At 45.9% G+C, this 20,181-nt stretch overlaps 1 protein-coding gene across 1 annotated transcript in view; it reads left to right on the top strand.

Annotated features, from left to right (window-relative positions):
- Window positions 1-20,181, top strand: part of tusc3 (tumor suppressor candidate 3) — a 55,424-nt gene that overhangs the window by 12,503 nt on the left and 22,740 nt on the right. The window contains exons 2-4 of the mRNA XM_076171193.1: window positions 8,149-8,318; window positions 13,942-14,059; window positions 16,864-17,004. Of these exons, the coding sequence (XP_076027308.1) occupies window positions 8,149-8,318; window positions 13,942-14,059; window positions 16,864-17,004 (429 nt within the window). The remainder of the gene's footprint in view (window positions 1-8,148; window positions 8,319-13,941; window positions 14,060-16,863; window positions 17,005-20,181) is intronic.

The raw sequence follows: 20,181 nt of genomic DNA, 5'->3' as shown, positions 1-20,181 counted from the left end.
ATTGGGCTATTCTTATATAGTAGTCTGTACTGTCCCATCTGTGTGTGTTTGTTATTTATGTATTAATAATATAACCACTTTCTTTTTACCTGCCTGTGTGTCCTCTTCCTCGCTTCCTCATCCTCACTCCTTTTTTTATTTCCTTTTTCTTCCCCCAATCCGCTTTGCTTTATTGCAGCGGGCAGCATACTGATGCCGCGCTTCCTGTGTGCTCGCTCGCATCGACTCGCGGCTGGCCTGGCCCCTCGCCCTGAGTGTCCATCCCCCGCTTTTTATTGGGATGCCTTTATAACAAAATCAAAGTGCACTGATGCCCCATAAACCCAATTGAAGCTTTGTGCTCACCGAAGAAAAACAATATCTGCAAGGATGGAGGAAAGAGGAATGGAGGGAGGAGGAGGGAGGCTGAAGCCGGAGAGGTCGAGCAGAGCAACTTCACAATCAGGTTTTAGGCATTCAGCTCGTATCCAAAGTGACGGAGGAAATATAAATGGATATTATGTTTTGTGGAGGGTTGCTGGTTTAAAACATGAACAGGTTCCGAGCAGCCCACCTGTACAACAATGGAAGGCTGCCGTTGTATTAATCGTTCATTCATCTTTTATTTAGTTTATCTTATTTATCAGGCTCTGTGCTGAGCATGAATTTGTTCACGTTGGAGTCTTCATTGCCCGATACCGCCACCTGAGCAGGTCAGGGGTCGAGAGCACCTAAGGAGCGCCAACCAAGGAAGGCCAGTCTCAGCTAAGATTGAAAAAACGACGGAAACGAGATCCGACTCGTCCAAACAAATCAAACATCCACAAATATGCAAACAGAAATGGAAGAATGAAATCGGGGTGCTGTTGGGTGCTGAGTGCAGCTGAACCATGTAGATTGAGTTTGTTATCTTGACTACAGTAGCTCGTCTCCTCGCTCCTCTCCGTCTGCAGACCTCATTTATATTCTGATCCGTCTCCACTTGTCATTTTCACACTTACTCCATCTGATAAATTGGTCTGTTTCCCTGTAACTGGCATTTAAATGGTCTTAAAAAGTTCCCCAGATTTAACTTGATGAAACTTGCAGACAACCTAGAGCAACAAACACAAAAGACTGTGAGACAGGAGCCTGGAGGGGGGGGGGGGGGGGGGGGGGGGGGATGACAGAAGATTTTAAAATGTCACCCCGTGTGCCTGGGAGGTTTGGAGGGGCGCTGTAATCTGCAAGTGAAGAGCAGATTCTCTTTAAGCGTCACAGACACACACACACACACACACACGCACACACACACACACAGGCTGGCACTAATGGGGTAAAAAACAAAACAAGGCAAATAAAACCTCCGCACGGTGACGGACAGGAAGACGTGTGGACAAAAGCAGGAGGGAAAAGGAATTTATTTAAATGATTGAAATGATGGTTATTACGCCCATAAGACGACAAATCCCCTCCTCTGACACGGCGGGGTGTTTGTGACAATCACAGATTAACGGCTGACAAATAGAGCTGGCGGTGTGAAAGCATGTTGGTCGGATTCAATAGAGGCGAGGAAACACTGTGACAGACAACCTGAGTCACACACACACGCACACACACACACACACACTCACACGCATGTTACCAACATGGGGATTATCTCTATAAAGCTCTTGTTTTGTTTACAGTTCTTTACGCCCCGTTGAGATTCTTCTGAATTTCCATATGATTTCACCACTTGCCTCTGGCGTATGTGTGTGTGTGCATGTGTGTGTGCTGTGTATCTGCAAGACAACCAATCCGCACTCGGCTTGACTTAACTGGCCATGAATCTTTGACCCGGTGTGTGTGTGGATCTTTGTCCCCTATCTGTGTGATTACCTCACCATGTTCCGTTTTCCTTTATTATTTTTAAGCCCTTATCCCGTATTTCCCCCTCACACACTTCCAGTTTTCCATGCTATCCCTCCCTCCTCTCCCTTAATTTTTGAGAGGTATCTTCCCCCCCGTAGTGCCGCCATTTACTCCCTTTGTGCCTGTGTGTGTGTGTGTTGTTGTTGAGTGTGTTTGAGAACATTGGATGCAACTCAACAACTCAACACCAAATATCCACAAGTCATAATGAGGATACTCAGATTGCCAGAAGCGTGTGTGTGTGTGTGTGTGTGTGTGTGTGTGTGTGTGTGTGTTGTGTGTGTGTGTGTGTGTGTGTGTGTGTGTGTGTGTGTGTGTGTGTGTGTGTGTGTGTGTGTGTGTGTGTGTGTGTGTGTGTGTGTGTGTGTGGTGTGTGTGTGTGTGTGTGTGTGTGAAGATCTGAGTGCTTGTTCCTTGTTATCCAGGGCCAATTTCCAGTAATCCCCCTCTCAATGGGAGAATCAGAGCGAGCCGTATTGGGGCCTGATGGCCAAAGCCGCGGCCCGTCCTCCCACAATCCCGCCCCACTTTAGCCCACACAGAGGAGAGATTGAGGATGGAACAAATGCGGAGAATGTTCAAGGATCAAATCTGGTCTGTCCCCATCCAGTCACAATTGCACCGCTGAGACGCTCTTGAGCAAGGCACTTAATCCTCGGATGCTCCAACAAAGCCGCTCAGTGACTCCCTGTAAAGTACTGTTGGTGTCTCTGCAGCCTCGCTCATGCTTTCTATTGAATTAGGTTTATCAGGTGTTCAGTCGACCCCTTTGCTGTAAAAGCTGCTTGTGCCAAGCTTACGCTGTTCCACCTTTGTTGTGTCACTTCTCTTCTCTTCCCTCACATACGGACGGGGGACAGAATAGGAGTCACACCTCCTCGCTGTAATGCTACACAATACACAAACTTCATCTCGACAAAACCAACATAGACTTGTATCAGCCCCGTTTTGCAGAGGGAGTGTTTTGCAGAAAATGCACACTGTTATTATTCCCATCATCACTGTCCGTTCCCATAGCAATAATAGTGTTACTGCTGTCTTGAGAGTTTAGACCCTTATATGTTAATATGCATACAGCCTTAATTTTCTTATTTAATGTGCTTATTTAGTCGTAAAGTCTCAACTCGCAGAAAGAACAGGGAAGAAGAGCGGGACCGAGCTGGGAAAGGCTCAGCCTGAGAGGCGAGGTCATCGTGTGATTGAGACGTGGAAGAGCAAACTAACCGGTATTTTCTAGTCTGTATCAACATTGGCATCCAGATATTTGTGTTGGAACGTACAATCGTTCCTTTCTGTTTGCAATCTGTGCCGGAGCTCCAGCGCCATAAAATGCGCTCGGTCACGATGAGTCACGTTTTGAGATTCTGGACGGTTTGCATCTGTACGAGTAAACACTTTAGGATAGAAAGAAGAACCATGACATCATGCTGTGACAGGAGACAACACAGTTCACTGCTGGTTCCTATAAAAAAACAAAAGAGTCCTCCAGCCGTGATTAGTTGAGGAATGTAAACATGTAAATTATTTACTTATAATGTGGTGAGACTCAACTTATAGCGGTGTCCAAGCCAGCGTGTGTGTCAGGTTTGAGCATCTGTTCCTGCCTTAATGTGCTGCAGAGCCGTAGCTGGTTAGCCTCTGATCATTTGGTCCACACACTGTTTAGACTCGGGCTTTTGACTGGCAGGCTGGCTGGCACACCGGCTGAATAACTTTGCCCTCGCCCTCAATTAGCTCTTGCTGCATAGTCGGTAATGCATGAGTTACTTCTGTCTTGCACTCCATCCATATGCCTCCTCCTCCTCTTCCTCGCTCTCTTCTCCCTCACCATCTCATATCGGCTCTTTCTCTCACCCTCTCTCCTCCTCGTGTGCCGCTTCTGTTTCAGTATTGTTGTGTTTTCGTTGTGTGTTTAGCTGTGCGGTCCACCTCTTAGTGAGCAGTTGTGATTTGGGATCATCAGAAAATGAGGAAACAAGAGAAGCTGAAGAAGAGTTGAAGATGAAGGTAAATACAGAAGCAGGGAAAATGTAGAATGATTGACACGACAAGAAAGTGGGAGAGAGAATGAGTTTACTGTTCAGGTAATGATGCTGCACAGTGTGTGTGTGTGTGTGTGTGTGTGTGTGTGTGTGTGTGTGTGTGTGTGTGTGTGTGTGTGTGTGTGTGTGCGCGCGCGCATGCGCGCGTGTGTGCGTGCGTGAGAGATACAGACAGACAGATAGACAGACAGAAAGAGAGATCGACATAAACATGTTATAATATTCAGAGTGAGTGTCAGAGAATCCGATTTAAAAAAAAAAACAAAAAAAAAAACAGCATATCCACAAACAGCTGTGCGCCTGTTGATACACACTCACACTCACACACTCACACACGTACACATGGGTCTACATGCACACACACGTAGCATAGGTGTGACTTGGTACGGTTGCAAATAGATGTATTAAGCGGTCAGCGGGCTGATTGAAGTGCTCATTTGTGTGTGTGTGTGTGTGTGTGTGTGTGTGTGTGTGTGTGTGTGTGTGTGTGTGTGTGTTGGGCCATTTAAAACAACATCAAACATGAATGTTGTTTAAAGGCAACATTTTGTCCCAATTAATTCAAGAAAGATTGTTCTTTAGTAACTATGGCGATACTAATTTGGAAGCAGAAATCTACCAACAAATGTAATCAGAGAATGATCAACATTTAAAGAACTTAAAGGAGCATTGGGCGTTTGCAGTGCTTTGCACAAGGACACCAATTCAGAAATCATTACTCCTACTGCTGAACAAGCACAAAGCTGTGATGGGGGATCAAACATTACCAAACACAGCTGCAGTGTTGGTTATTAATTGATCAGTCTGGCTTTGAGCTTCTCACTCACTCAAGGCTGCAGGCTCCTCTCTGCTGGGCGATACGTCTCCTGGAAAACTTGGAGACAAATAAGGCAAAGCTGTTATGAGTTATTCTGGAAATTAATGTTTCATATTTTCACCCAAACTTTCCCTGCTGGTGCGAGTGTGTAGAGTCGGCCTCAGTGAGTCCAGCAGTGAGCCGACACAACAACAAATCAGAAAGGTAACTGGAAGTCTGGGGACGCAAAGTGACTCAATGCTTTTACCAAATGAGTGAAAACAAGCACAGAGTTTACACCTAGGGAGGGTGGAGGCGTCACTGCTCATCAGGTTGTTGTTGCTGTTGTTGTTGGCACATCTAGCAAACACAGAGCAACATGAGCATCCCCTCAGGGTCATCTTTCCTGGCAACCTGTTGGAAGTGAATATTGATTGAAAACAACAGTGAATATTGATTTTCCGGTGTGTTTTGTTTGCCCTGGGTTAGGTCTGCCAGCACTCAAAACAGAGAGTGAAAGAGTTAAACTGAACTGAAGTGTAACCACCGTAGCACCGGCAAACTGCTTTAATATTACCTTCTAAATTCTACGTATATAATTATGAGACATTTCACCTCAAAACGTTGGAGGAGATGCAAACAAACCAACCTGTCTGGAAAAAGTTCAAAATGTGAAAACATCTTGGCAGAAGTCAAACATAGCTTTATGGTTTATTAGTGTTTATCAGAGCGCTGTTGCCAGCGACGTCCATATTACAGCTTTAAGAGACGGCAGCTCACACAGTTAAAGACTGTAATTAACTTATATATATATTAGCAAACTAGTCTCTCTCTGTCTTAACTGCTCTCCATTGTTCAGCAGCTTCATCGTCTCTTGCTCTTCCCTCACAAGTAATATTTGTTTTGGCTCGGGTGTGTGTGTCTGTGTGTGTGCTCGTGTGTGAGGTGAGCGAGACGATGCGTCATTACTGGCAGCTTGACTGACAGCTCTCCTTTCGGGGGCCGGCTGCACACGGGCAGGAAGCGGCTCCATGCCGTCACCATGCCGTCACAGCCACGCGTTAGAGCCGAACAAGCTGAGGTGGACAGAAAGCACTTTGTATTTCTGTCCATGACCAAGTGCGTGTTTGTGCGTTGTACACTTTTGTGTTTCTGTTTTGTGTAGTGAGTCTCCTCCCTCATTATACACGGGCCATTAGTGCAGCTGTGTGTGTTCTCAGGAGTGAACAGGGGAAAACAATAGAAGCACGTTGTTATCTCTCTCTCTCTCTCTCTCTCTCTCTCTCTCTCTCTCTCTCTCTCTCTCTCTCTCTCTCTCTCTCTCTCTCTCTCTCTCTCTCTCTCTCTCTCTCTCTCTCTCTCTCTCTCTCTCTCTCTCTCTCTCTCTCTCTCTTCTCTCTCTCTCTCTCTCTCTCTCTCTCTCCTCTCTCTCTCTCTCTCTCTCTCTCTCTCTCTCTCTCTCTCTCGCTAGCCCACCCACCCTCTCTTGCTCTCGCGCTCTCTCTCGCCCACCCTCTCTCTCTGTCTCACTCGCTTACTTACTTCATCCTCCTCTACTCTGCGTTGTTTGTTTATCTTAGCTCCTTGTGTTTGTCCATATTCTTTCACTGCAGGCTCTTTGGTTGAGAGATTTACTCCACAGCTTTGCTCAGTGTCTGCAGCCAAGCCGATGACCTAGTCTGCATGTGTGCGTGCGCGTGCGCGTGTGTGGGTGTGTGATAGGAGTGAGACGCAGTGCTAAATAATTTAGCTGCTGTCTATTTGATCCAATAGCAGAGGATGGTTGGGCAGAGAGAGAGGAGGAGGAGAGAGGAGGAGAGATGCAGCGAGCGCTCTCAGGTGCTCATCAGGCCTCACTGCCAGAAGTTCTGCTGTGTTTGGAAAAATGGGATGGACAAGTAAGAATATGGAGGAATTGCACCAACACCTCCCCCAGAGCCCTCCTGGCCTATGAACACACACACATGAGCTGTGCAGTTTGGTTGATCGCCCACAGAAGCAGACAGCAACACGCCACACTACAGCAGGAAGCATCAGCACCGGCACGCTTTGCCACTCGTTACTCTGAGCGATCACGCATCTGAATACACGGCCCACAATCCAAATATCAGTGTTCCGCCTGGCTGTGTTGACCGAATCCCTCACTGTGTTGCTTGATTTCAAACGGTCAGGAATGCCATTACAGATGTCTCTGTGCCGTGCAGAGCCAGGAGTCTGCAGATGAATCCACCCATTACCGCCCCCCCCCCGCCCCCCTCTCTGTGCTCTGGCGTCCTCCCGTCTCTCATTTCAATCCATGCCTCACTTTTGGTTCATAACGGGCATCACAACTTCCACTCAAAGCATCACATCTCCTTGGTGACTGCAGTATATCAGTAATAGAACAGGTGGTAAAAGGTTACAGTGTCATCTACATGTTAATGCTCAGACATAGTGCTGGATATTTACACACCCATCAGAAGGCCGGTACAGGGATTTATACCCAGGACCTTGACTGCCTTCACTCAGCTGTGTGTGTGTGTGTGTGTGTGTGTGTGTGTGTGTGTGTGTGTGTGTGTGTGTGTGTGTGTGTGTGTGTGTGTGTGTGTGTGTGTGTGTGTGTGTGTGTGTGTGTGTGTGTGTGTTGTATCACACTGTGCGAGTGGAGTAATCTAATGGAACATCTCTTTTGTGAATGCCAGTGTAGAATAACATGATCGTCCATCCATTACCCAAACTGCCACAGCAGCAGAACACTGTGGGGTTTGTTTAGCTTCTCTATGCTTTCAAAGAAAAAAAGATGCTGAGACGGTGGACAAACATCTGGGGTGAAAAATGAAGGCCAAACGGTTTGAACGATTCAGCGCAAAGTAATTCAGTGCATAATGAGAGGGGATCTGCTCTCAAAGTGTGTGTTTCACCATCCAGCAGCTTTCATACAAGACCTTATGGGGACTGCACAGCTGTTATTAAGAGGCGCGCGCACACACACACACACACACACACACACACACACACACACACACACATACACACATACACACATACATACATACATACATACACCAAACCTCCGCCACACACGCACAAACTGAGGATATTACAGTAAAGGCAAGGGCACGACCATGACACATAAATAGATTTACATTGACACACACACACATATTTCAGGTGTGCATGTGGTGGTGCACATAGTGTATAAACACACACACACACACACACACACACACACACACACACACACATACGTACACACAAGGACAAACACCTGACATGACTAAAAGACAGATTAGCCTATGAGTAAACTCCTGCCCTCTCTATTTCAAATATACTGCACACACACACACACACACACACACACACACACACACACACACATACATATACTGTGAAGTGCTATTTGAGCGGTTGTGTCCCTCAGGTTGAGTCTCATGTTGTCCTCTGCTCCCGTGTGTTCAGAACCTGCTGTCAGAGAAGGTGGAGCAGATGATGGAGTGGTCCTCTCGCCGCTCCGTCGTCCGGATGAACGGGGACAAGTTCCGTCGGTTCGTCAAGGCCCCGCCCAGGAACTACTCTGTCATCGTCATGTTCACCGCCCTGCAGCCTCAGAGGCAGTGTTCAGTCTGCAGGTACACACACACACACACACACACACACACACACACACACACACACACACACACACACACACACACACAAGCACAAATGTCCGTATATTTCATGCATTGTACTGACTCTCCTTCCACACACACACACACACACACACACACACACACACACACACACACACACACACACACACACACACACACAGATATGCACACCTTGGGAAAAGCAGAAACTTGTGTTATGTAAGAAGAAACCTGTGGGTCACGTTGACATTTAGATCAAAGAGACTCGAGCGCAACCAAGTGCTACCAAATGGGAACGTGTGAGATCCAGAACGAGGCCAGCAAGACCTACTTATCATCCCAAACAGTCAAATCTGAAATGACTCCAGCAGATTCTCCCTCCAGTCTTCAGGCTCTACTTATTTGAATATAAGTTTGTCTTAAGTTTGTAGGCCCGGCCCGGTCAAAGTCCCGGCTCCAGGCGGAGCTCCTGCCTTCAGCGGCGACAGCGGAGCTCTCCGTGGTGCTGAAACCTAATGTGCCGCTCTGCTTCCCTTTGTTCAGTCGGTTGATGTGTTGGGATTTGCTACGGGCAGTTGTTTTATCACAGGCCGGACACGCTTTTTGGTTTTCTATGATAATCGTGTCGTAAAAAAGCTAAATAACAACATTTCTGTCTTTTACTGAGCCGTCTGCAGCTAAATCTATTTCAACCTTTGCAAATCTTTGGCCCCAAGGTGATTCGGCTCAATGCAGGTTGTTTAGGAAACAATTTGATGCATCAGATATCTTAAATCCCAACCAGGATTTGGATTGATTACAACAAAGCACACACACAAACACACAAACACTCGCCACTGAATGTAGAAATAGGAAGGTATGAGCTTGATGGTGTGTTCTTCATGTGATGAAGCATGTTCAGTATAATGGATATAACATATTCCAAACTAGAATCACGACTATAAGAATGTGTTTTACAGCAGAATGTGTTCAAGAGAATGAGTTTAAAAAGGTAGTTTACTTTTTCCCCAAAATATCACTTATTATATTATATTTAACATTTTCGAACGATGCTGTTAATTTGTCATTGGTGATGAAAGCATCCTAATGCAGCAACGCGTCTGAGCAACCAGAGAATGAAGTCAAAGACGACCCAGAGCGTAGAATGATGTGCACTTCACACACACACACACACACACACACACACACACTGATGAAGGTACTCAGGTGTGTGTGCTTCAGAAGGGAAACATGATGCAGTGCTGAAGTACTTGAGGAGCAGGATTGAGAACCAGTGGTGCATAAAGGGGGCTGTTAACCCCTCATGGTCACGTTGTCCTGAAGAAGAGGATGTAGCCCCCACTGACCCTCTTCATCCTGACCTCCCCTCTGCCCTGAAGCAGCCACACTGCTACTTCATCACTTGATTAGATAACTTATTCATTACTCATGATTGCTCTTCTGATTTCCCTCGCTGACTCTCGAGCCCTCTCTCTATCTCTCTCTCTATCTCTATCTCTCTCTTTCTCTCTCTCTCTCTCTCTCTCTCTCTCTCTCCCTCACTCACTCACACTCTTTCACTCTCTTGCTCCAAACTGTCTCCAGTTTCACGCAGAAGTCCAAATGCCCCAAGGGCTACCCCAAGACCCATGTAGGCAGACGCACACACACACACACACACACACACACACACACACACATGCAGCCTCTCTTGTGCTGCTCTTCCACTGACTCACCTCTGACACATCCTTCAGCGTATGTTTTCATCTGGAGAGCGTTTCCTCTGAACAAGGAGCCGAGCTGTGTGTTCCTCACTCGTTAGACCTTCTGTGTCTTTCACATCTTTTCCTTCTCTTGTGTCTTACTTTATTTCCCGTTTCTCCTCGTTTCTGTCTTTCCTTCTTCATCTCCCTCTTTGCCCACAAGCAGTCTCTTATTAACATTAGCTGTAGCATTACATCATCAGAACTAGAAGATAGAAAGAGACGGATTGTGGCTGTAGCTTATGAATGTGAGAGCCTGAGAGGATGAAGATGGCTGAGCAGTGAGGTCGTCACTCTACGTTTCTGCTCTCAGTAGCTGAAACATGATGGTGACATAATGGAGAAGTTTGTTGAAAACAGATCTAATTATCTTGACCTGTTTGTGAGTGACGTCTGTACTGAATGAGCTGAACTACAAATCCCTGCTGAGCCATGAAGTTTGAGCTTTGGCCTCCAGTTGCCGAGCTCATCTAGATTTTCCTTCTCTGTCCCTTTGCTGGTTCCATCTCTGTCCACTCCTGACTGAGCTCTTTCACTTCAGCTCAGTTCTGTCACTTAATTTGTATTCATGGCAGACACATTTTTATTTTGAACTAGGAATGCAGCTCAGGTCTGACTCTGACTTTATTATGAAAATACTTCAGGCAGAAAAGCTTGTGTTTAATACAAGCTTTTTTTATCAGCTTGTTGGAGCCTCAGTGAGTGGCGGCTCAGCGTCTATACACTGTCTATAAGTCCCGTCAAGAACCAAGACAATCGCCACAGTGAGAGACAGCGTGACTCTAAAGTGAGATGTCAAGATTGCTGCTGCCGCTGCAATCAGACTCAGCTTGATTGGGCAGCAGCAGCAGCAGCAGCAGCAGCAGCTTATGGAGCTCACACAGATTTGTCTGAACCCTGATGCATCCTCCCTGTCCTCAGGATGTTAATAGAATTCTGGGAACAACACGAGTGTGATTATTGGAGACATCAAGAGCTTTTGTGTGTCTCCAAGATGCCAATTCACAAGTGTGTGTTTTGTGAAGTCCTTCACTGCTGGGCTGTGAGCTTTATGAACGACTGTGGCTTTGAGCTCTCAACAACAGAAGTCCACAGCTGCAGGGGTTCAGGTTCACTCCCAGTTCACTCTGATGAGATGGGAGTTTGTTTTGATAGAGCCAGGTTTGTCTTCTCCAGTGACATTGCACTGGATTGAAATGTTGGGTTTGGTGAATAAACATCTAAATAATAACAGCTGCTAATTTAAACCAAGGTCTGTTCTCTTATTGTGACGTTTTCCTGTCACACCGTTCAAACAGCACAGAGGCTGGAGAGTGACGCATGATGTCGTTAGTGAACTTAGCCGTTGTTCCTCTTTAATGCGAGCTGTCCTCAATGTCAGCGTTTATGAGCTTCTTTTAATGTGGCACCTTCATCACCATATGGTGCAGAATGAGTTAGTCTGCATAAACAGATGTGCATTTATTTATGGACGGGCACAAACATGGACACCTAGAGGTCTCAGACAGAAGACACACAACTGCAGCACAGGGTCAACTTTTTCAAATGTCATTTACAAATGTAAAGGGAACAACAGGGTGTGTTGACTCATGTTAGACTGTACGTAGCTGCAAGTTGGTGAAGACTCATCATCATCATCATCATCATCATAACAAATAAGGCGATGACATCATGTTGTTATTGTTACAGACGTTTCTTCAGTTTACTGCGTTGTCCTGGTGAGAGAGATGTGGACTTTAGTTGTTGGTTGCCATGGAAACCTAATTAAGATGCACATGCAAGAATTAACATGAGGATCATTTTGGACACACAGGCTCTGAAAGTGTTTGAACACAACAAGAGTCCTGTTAAATTTGAGGTTGTTAACAGAAATTGCAGACTGGTTTAGTGGTTTGGTTGGAAACAGAAAGATTATTGCTTCATATTCATTATTCTTTCTTTTTTATATCTTCTTATTGTTGTTATAATTATGATTTATATTGTCTACATTTTGCCTCTGTTTTTCTTATAGAAACCCACACAGACCAATCAGCAGATTGGTCTAAGATCTGACTTCTGCTCCCTCTTATCTGTGGACAAAGCATTGACTTCTTCATTTCTAAACAAAAGGAAAGACGTTTGGAAAAAAAAGGACAGTTGACAGGGAGTGGGATTAGAACAAATAAATAAATAAAGCAGCAGGCACCATTAGAGCAGTTAAAGCTCCGTCTCACTGACACCTTGACAACTCCAGCAAAGTGCAGTTCACAGACGGAGTGGAGCAGTAATCCCCCACAGCCAGCCGGCCTCCGCCTCAACTTCATCTACCACGCCTTTTCCAACGGCCGACACTTCAAAGGGAGCGTCCTAACGTTAGCCACGGTGATAACAATGTTACATCGCTGTGCCTAACACACCCTGACAGGCTGTTTCCTGCTAATTAAAGCCAGCGCAAGAGGCAGCTGACATGAGACAAAATGTCAAAGTGAAGTGTAACAGAATGAGAAGGGCAGAAGTCTGAAGTCACAGAGTTGGGAGGGAGAGATAAGAGATGAAGAGCCGTGAAGCTTTTCGGTGCTGGGCTGTGTATGTTGTCACGCACCAGGGACAACTCTCTCTCTCTCTCTCTCTCTCTCTTGCTCTCTCTCTCTCTCCCTCCCTCTCTCCCTCCCTCTCCCTCTTCACCTTGCGTTTTTGAGGTTTTGAGGTTACGGTGGCTTTTCCTGTGATTCTTGTCCTCATTTCCCACACTCCCCCTTTTGTCTCTGTATGAATAAATGTACTCATCGTCTCCTTTGTGCGGTGCCTCCACCCACAGCGTGTCAGCATAAAGCCTTCAGTGGGACAGATAGAGGTAATGAATAAATGGAAACACTCAAAAGAACTAAGTGTGTTTATAATAATGACATCTGCAGATTCAGAAAGGGGAAAACGACAATTAAACTTTCCTTACAATCAAACACACTCTTTTCACTCTCTGCCCAATGCGTCTCACACTTTTCCACTACATTCTCTGTTTTGAGATGTTGCTGGTTTCTGTGCGGTGACGCGTCGTCACGTTTCCCTGGCCTGGCTTTGATGCATGCGTGCTCCAGGGCCGCCGTGCAGCCGGAAAATGAATTGTTCCCGCCACATCCACGCGGCTCGGAAATCCATCAAAGAGCCTCCCGCCCGGAGAGAGGAGAAAGAAGATCTTTGGTTATTTCATTTACTTAAATAATAATGCCTTGGCTGTAATAACATGGGTTCATGGAGTAAGAATCCACCGCTGTGTGAATGAAATCTAAAGTACGGACGCTGCTCTTCCAGCCTCAGCGAGTCGAGGACGGGCTGCATTCATTTCCTGGCACTATTTGATTTTTGCAGCGCACCCCAATTCAATTCAAGTACAACATTTCATCTAACTTCATAGCTGCCTCAAATACGGCAACTTTGTACACCGTCTACAAAGCCCAACTCCACCTGGTCCCAGCATTCAGATCTCTGACAGGCTGTCAACTGCAGACCTCTCACTTCATCTGGCTCGGGCCATCCGCTAGTTCCAAGGGTCCTTTTTCTATGATTCTAATGATTGGACTTCATGGAATAAGACAGACTTGCTCTCTGGAACACTGATGCAGGTCTTTTTATGTTGCAACTCCCAAGTTTACAGATCCATTCCTGCCTCCTCCTAAGAACATGCTCAAAGGCCCTGGTGAGGTTCCTGTACCTAGTCTGAGAACCAAACCACTCACTGTGAGACCTGAGACCTGACCAGAGTTCGGACCCATGAAGACCTCAGGACAAATCGTGCAAAAAAACTAAAATTAAAAATTTTCACCAGAATATTTGTCTCCCCTGCCTCTTTGTTTATTGTTTCCTCTTCCTAAAGTCCTAACAGCCCTCCTGTTGTCTTACAGGCAGGCCAACGAGGAGTACCAGGTGTTGGCAAACTCTTGGCGTTACTCGTCTGCGTTTTCCAACAAGCTCTTCTTCACCGTAGTGGACTACGACGAGGGCGCCGACGTTTTCCAACAGGTAAACGCTTCTATACTATCACCTCACATCACCCTGAGCGGCCGCTCCAGCACCAGTCACACGTTCTGTTTGGCTCCTTTCATCTCTGAGTGCTTTCTCCCTCCTTGCATCAGCCGTCTCTCTCTCTCTCTCTAACATTATGTGGAACGTTCCTAGCGCTGATGAATAACTGCAAACCCCTGGCTTCCATTATCGCCCTCACACACACGGCCTCTGTAGGAAGTCCAGGGTCATTTACAACCTTAGGTCCCTTCTTTCATCCAAGATTCTATGTCTGCTTTACTTTTTAATGATGTGTGGAATATTTGCATCCAACAGCTTGCAGAGGAAGAGGGAAGTTCACATCAATATTTATCATTGCCTAGTTGTTGTCTGTGTGTGGAGTTAATCTTCACTATACAACGCATCACCCTCCAAATACTGGAGGTTATTTAATAAGAGGAATAGGTGGTAGTAGTAGTAGTAGTAGTGGCTTTTGTGAGAGGGATGAAGGACGTAAACACTGAGGCATCCCTGTCTCTGACCCTCTACACCTCAGCCAGTCTTCGCTCAGTCGTCACAAAGGTCCATGTTGCTTTACAAAGAGAAATTCCAGCTTCACACTGTGTTTAATTTAAAAGATGACCGCACAATCTCAGTCTCATGCAAAGCCAGCTCTTTCTCTCACTCCCTCCACCTGCCACAGAAGCGTCTCTCTCCACCTCTCCTACCCCTGCGTCTCCTTTTGCTCACCGGGCTTTCTCTCTCCTTCATCTCTCCTTCCCCCTTCCAGCAGGAGCGCAGTGTACCGATCACGTTCCCTCCTGCGTTCACACAAAGCACAGCACAGAAAGACCAACAGTACAAGCACACACGCAAAGGGCAGACACACGTGTAACATGCAAACACACACACACACACAGGAGCACGCAGAGTTACATGGACAAGCAATAACAGAGAGTAAGAGACAAACTGTCAAACAAGCAGAAAGGTAATGATGAATGGTTGTCAGGCTTTTTTTACGACCACCACACACACACACACACACACACACACACACTGTCATACCCATTCATTTCTCCATACTGCCCATACAGCTCCTGCTAAGCTTTTAAACTTCCCTGCAGTTGCTGTAGACCTCGTAAAAGTCTCCATTTAGTGCAACAAAGCACTCCGGGGCTCCTCCAAAGCTAACAGCAAGTAAAGCAAAGTGTATTATAGCAAATTAGAGCAGCCGTTTTAAAACCTTAATGTAGAATGTGCTGGAATGATGAAGCGGAATATGTAAAGCATAAGCGTGCCTCCCTGGGGAAACATCATCCATATCCCTGTAGGTGCCAGAGGCAGAGCGCGGTGTTGGGATGCGTCCTGCTTCATCTCTCCTCTCTCTAACACCAGGCAGAGAACGGCCGAGCTTCGTTTTAGGCAGAAACTTGTGTCGTTCGTCCTCTCGGTGACACTCGCAGTCACAGGAGCGCTAACTGCAGCTTATTGGCCGAAGTCAAGACGGATATCGAAGCTTCGTCACAGAGAAGCTCATTCATCATATTTTCTTCTTGTTGTTACTTGCTATATATTTGGTGTCAGCATAATAAATGTCACCCGACTAGCTGCTGCACAAACCCATCTGCCTGTCTAATAACACGCTCCGAGAGAAGGGACTATATTACCCTGGCTGCCCTTCAATGGTTGCCAATCAATTTGGAATCAATTTCAAGATTTTACTTTTTAGCGCTCTGCATGGTCAGGTTTCCACGTGCATCTGTGATTTGTTAACCCGCTATTAGCCTGAGCACCGCCGCCGCCGCCTGCAAACCAGGCAGCCGCTCCGTCTCCCAGCATCTGCCGTCTCACTCCGCTCGTGCTTTTTGCATCCGGTCCAGCTCTGTTGGGTCTGGTGAGCGCGGCCAACTCAGCGCCTTGAGTTGGCAGTAAAGCCGCACACAAGAACAAGGCTGCATATAGACGACGCCTAGAAGAATCTCTCTCCTTTCCTTTCCTTTCCTTTTTCCTTAAGGTATCTTAGGAACACAGCTAGGAGAGAGTAAATCAGTTGACTTTATTGTTGTGAGTAATTGTAGGGAGCCTTGGGATTTGGAGCTAAATGGGTGTGAAACATGGAAGCAGGGGGAGGAGGAGGAGGAGGAGAGATGCAGGAGGGGATTTACAGGAAGCCAAACACATTAAACATTCATGTTACACAATGCCTTTTGTTTATCTGAGGATAAGGGAAGACTGAAAGTAATGTAACGCAGCTGAAAAGAGGAAGATGGTATGTAGAGGAGCAGTAGTGTTTGCCATCACACACACACACACACACACACACACACACACAGAGTTAGTTTAGTTTGATTCATTTGTGTGTGTATTAGCACGTTTGCCTTAAGTGGGAGAAACACAGGTGCAGAATCTCCCGCCTGATTACTTCCACTTGGTAATTCCAGTCTACTTTAGAAGAGAACAGTGGCAGCCTCTTCTTCTCTTCCTACCCAGCCTGAGTGAAATACTCACATTGGATTGTGAGTTTCAGCCGACAGCAGCACTTTAAACAGCTGTAAAAAGCTGCTGAGATGGAGGCAGAGTGAGTGTTGGAGGCACAGTTACACTAAGTGACAGTGTGTGTGGGTCTCTTCCTTCAAACTGCTTATTTGCCCACAGCACTTTGGGGATCACTGGCATACAGAACACTTTAATTACCAGTAGAAACTGAAAACGTCCCATCTCAGGGAAACGACACAAACCAGCTAGCTCTGAATGTTTGGATTATAATCCTCTCTCTCTTTCTCTCCGTCTCCCTCTCTCTCTCTCTCCCTCTCTTTCTCCAGCTGAACATGAACAGCGCACCAACCTTCATGCATTTCCCGGCCAAAGGGAAGCCAAAGAGGGCCGACACGTTCGACCTGCAGAGGATCGGCTTTGCGTCGGAGCAGCTGGCTAAGTGGATCGCCGACCGCACCGATGTTCAGGTACTCACTTTACTCGTTTCAACTCCATACACACATTAATGCACACATGTACAGTGTAAATACGTGTTTGGGAGTTTCCTCATGAGAGCTCAAACCCCAGGCTGTTGAGAATCAAACGGAGAACAGGAATTGAGCTCCACGTCCCCTTCTGAACCGTCTCCCAAATAAAGACGTGCTAATCCTGAATAAAGCATAAAATAGCCTTGAAATGTCTCCAAACAGCTTGTGCAGCATGATGTCGTGTTTTGTATCCAAGTGACGCGTCTAATGATGCACTATGGGTCCAACAATCCAAGATTTACTTCATCATCTCCTTTATTGTTCTCGCTGACAGAGCTTTAGAATTCACAGCCAGGCAGCCGAGGAGTTATGAATATTTAGACTGATGCTAACTCGCTGCTTAATGAGTTGTTTTGTTTATGTGACTTCCTTTGGATGGCGTCGCCGGCCTTCCCGTGACGGTTTTCAGAATTTGTGTATTGCCAAAGCCCTTATGGAGCTTTGTCAAACAGTCTGACATGATTTAGATTAAATGAGGCTGCGTAATGAAGTTCATTTGTCACAGAAGGGAAGCATCTTTTCTGTGACATCCCTGATTTGTTAGCATTTCCATGTCGAAGTCTGTGGAGTTTGCTGGAGCTCGGTGTCTCACGTGAACACGGGCAGCAGACACAGCGGCTCACAGACACAGCGGCTCACAGACACAGCGGCTCACAGACACAGCGGCTCACAGACAGCTCACTCGTTGGCACCTGGACCACTGAACCTGCCACACTTGGACGACAATTTCTTCATCTCCGGGCGACCTGTCAGCCGAGTACAGAATGACACAGGCCGAGCATCCCGCTGACATCCTATTGATGGATTTAGATTCAAACAGCTGCCTTTCAGACGAGGCGAGGGGGAGCACTTTCACTAAGTGCTAGCTTTCAGACACTTCAATGTGACTTTACCGCTTGGATAAAGAACAAAACAGAAAGAGAAAAGAAAGGATATACGATCAAAAACATAGAGATGAATAAATGGACTTGATGGAGAAGAGGAACATGAATGGAAAGGGGAAAGGGAATTCTGTCTTTTAGATTTAGTGCTGTGATGGTGCAGAGTGACATTGAGGATAGATGAGGAAGAGGGAGGAGGCTGGACGTCTCTGCCTCGGGACACAATGCACACTTTCACTCAAATTACTCAAAGTCTTTCAACTGTATTGTTTGTTATTTCTGGGCACAAACTGTTAAATGTTCAATTGAATGCAGTTTAAATGACGATGTCCTATTTAGATACCTTTTCTTCCTCTCAAATGCCCGTCTAAGGTTCAGTCTCCCCGTCACAAGGTAACGTGGAGGGGAAGACATTCTGCACACGCCTTAAATATTCAATAGCATAGCATTACATTATTTATTTATGCTACAGTTACATAGCATAAAATGTAACTTGTTGTTTATTATGTATGCATGTGTTGTGTGGTTTGGCTGCTAGCTTGGCCAGGTCTCTCTTGAAAAAGAGATTCTGAATCTCAATGGGACTTCCTGGTCAAATATAGGAAAATCAAAAAATAATAATAATATTGTTTTGAGGTGTGCATCTGGTAAGAGTGCTTGGGGAAGTACTTTCCTTAAGTGTCCTTGGTCTCCATTAATTGGCAAAGTAAAGAACCAGTGAGACTTAATCAGGTGAGGAGGACCTTGGTGAAGCACCTAACAAAGGCCAATATTCATTCTGACAATCACAATCAGAGTTCTCCTGCAAAGATTCAGGACATGCAAGAGGAACAAGGCAGCATTCCATTCATCTTTTATCTGCTATGGTTCTGGTGGCTACTTTGGTTAAAAACAGATATGAGAGACCACAGAGTTTCATTTGCATTCAGTTGCATTCAGAGAAAGAAAGGCATGCGTGAGTTAGGTTTAATCCCAATAATGGCCTGTGTATTCAGTCTTCAGACTTACCTGGGGACTCAGGCTCCCCTCAGGAGAGTTCCCTATAGACAGAGCAGTGTCTGCAGCTCTCTGAGATTGAGGCGGTGATGTGCCGTCCAGATATGGAGTTACACACCCACCCAGCTCAATTTTGACATAAATTTACCCACTTAAGTCCTCAGCTCTGAATTGAGCCGCTGGATCGAAGCAACCGTTCAACCTGTTAGTCACAGCATCATATTATGGGTACGCTTCTCATTACCAGCCTGCAAGACTGCTCAGGATACAGAGACGCACTGGAGGAAGCAGACACACAAGCACACATTGGCTTGAGGACTTTGGCTTCAAGGTTTCACTGCATCTGTGATGGAATATAAGACAAATTGACTGAAGTTTGAATCTAATAGCAGCAACAGAAGGCATCATTATGACCGTCAGTGACACGTGTTCTGTCTTTAGGATCACGACACCACTGCTTCTGTTGAGCAGGTCGCCATTCAGTCAGTTGATGATGATCCAGGTGGTTCCCGGCGTAAAGAGGCTTCGGTCTCAGGTGGAAAACGGAGACACGAGACTCTGCAAGAAACAGAGAGAAGCTGAGCTCTCTGTCATGGGTTTATTGACATGACCTTTTGTCTAAGGAAGACAATGAAAACTTCCAAGATTAAATTTGGGGGACATGGCCATGACATGAGAACAGCGGGGAAACAAATGTCAGGGTTATTTTAATAACATTGGGATCGATTTGCTCACAATCGGCACCTTGTGACACGCTGAGAGATTGCAGACTGTCGACTGAAGAGCTGAGAAAGCTTCCCAGACAGAAGTTTCACTGAAAACCATCCCATAATGTCGTTCTCACTTCCTGTGTTGCCTCGAAACTTTCTCTGACTTTAAAGCTTTAAACCTGCGCCTTGATCTTTGAGATTCACTTTGTTTTGGATTTCATATCTGTTTTGACTTTGGCGTCAATCGGAGGACAGTTTACCTCCCAACTTTGTTTATCCCTCTTTCTTCTCTGCAGCTTATTTAAATGGAGTTCATTTCATTTCAATTTAGCTTGTGTGTTTGCTGATTGTTTGAAGTGAGGACGTGCAACAACAAGCATATAATGATGCTTTAAAGAACCCAGAAATGAGTCTGCTCATCAACATTCATCAGAAATAAGCACGGAAAAAAGTAACACGAGAGCATTTAATCTTGTTTTCTAATCTCACTATCTCTACCATGTCCTCATCTATAACACCCCCCCCCCTCT

This window comes from Genypterus blacodes, unplaced genomic scaffold (genome assembly GCF_046128005.1).
Source record: "Genypterus blacodes isolate CSIRO-AG114 ecotype Tasmania unplaced genomic scaffold, CSIRO-AGI_Gbla_v1 ptg000240l_1, whole genome shotgun sequence".
NCBI lineage: Eukaryota > Metazoa > Chordata > Actinopteri > Ophidiiformes > Ophidiidae > Genypterus > Genypterus blacodes.
Note: the sequence above shows the minus strand (reverse complement) of the source record. Positions and strands in the feature narration are given on the sequence as shown.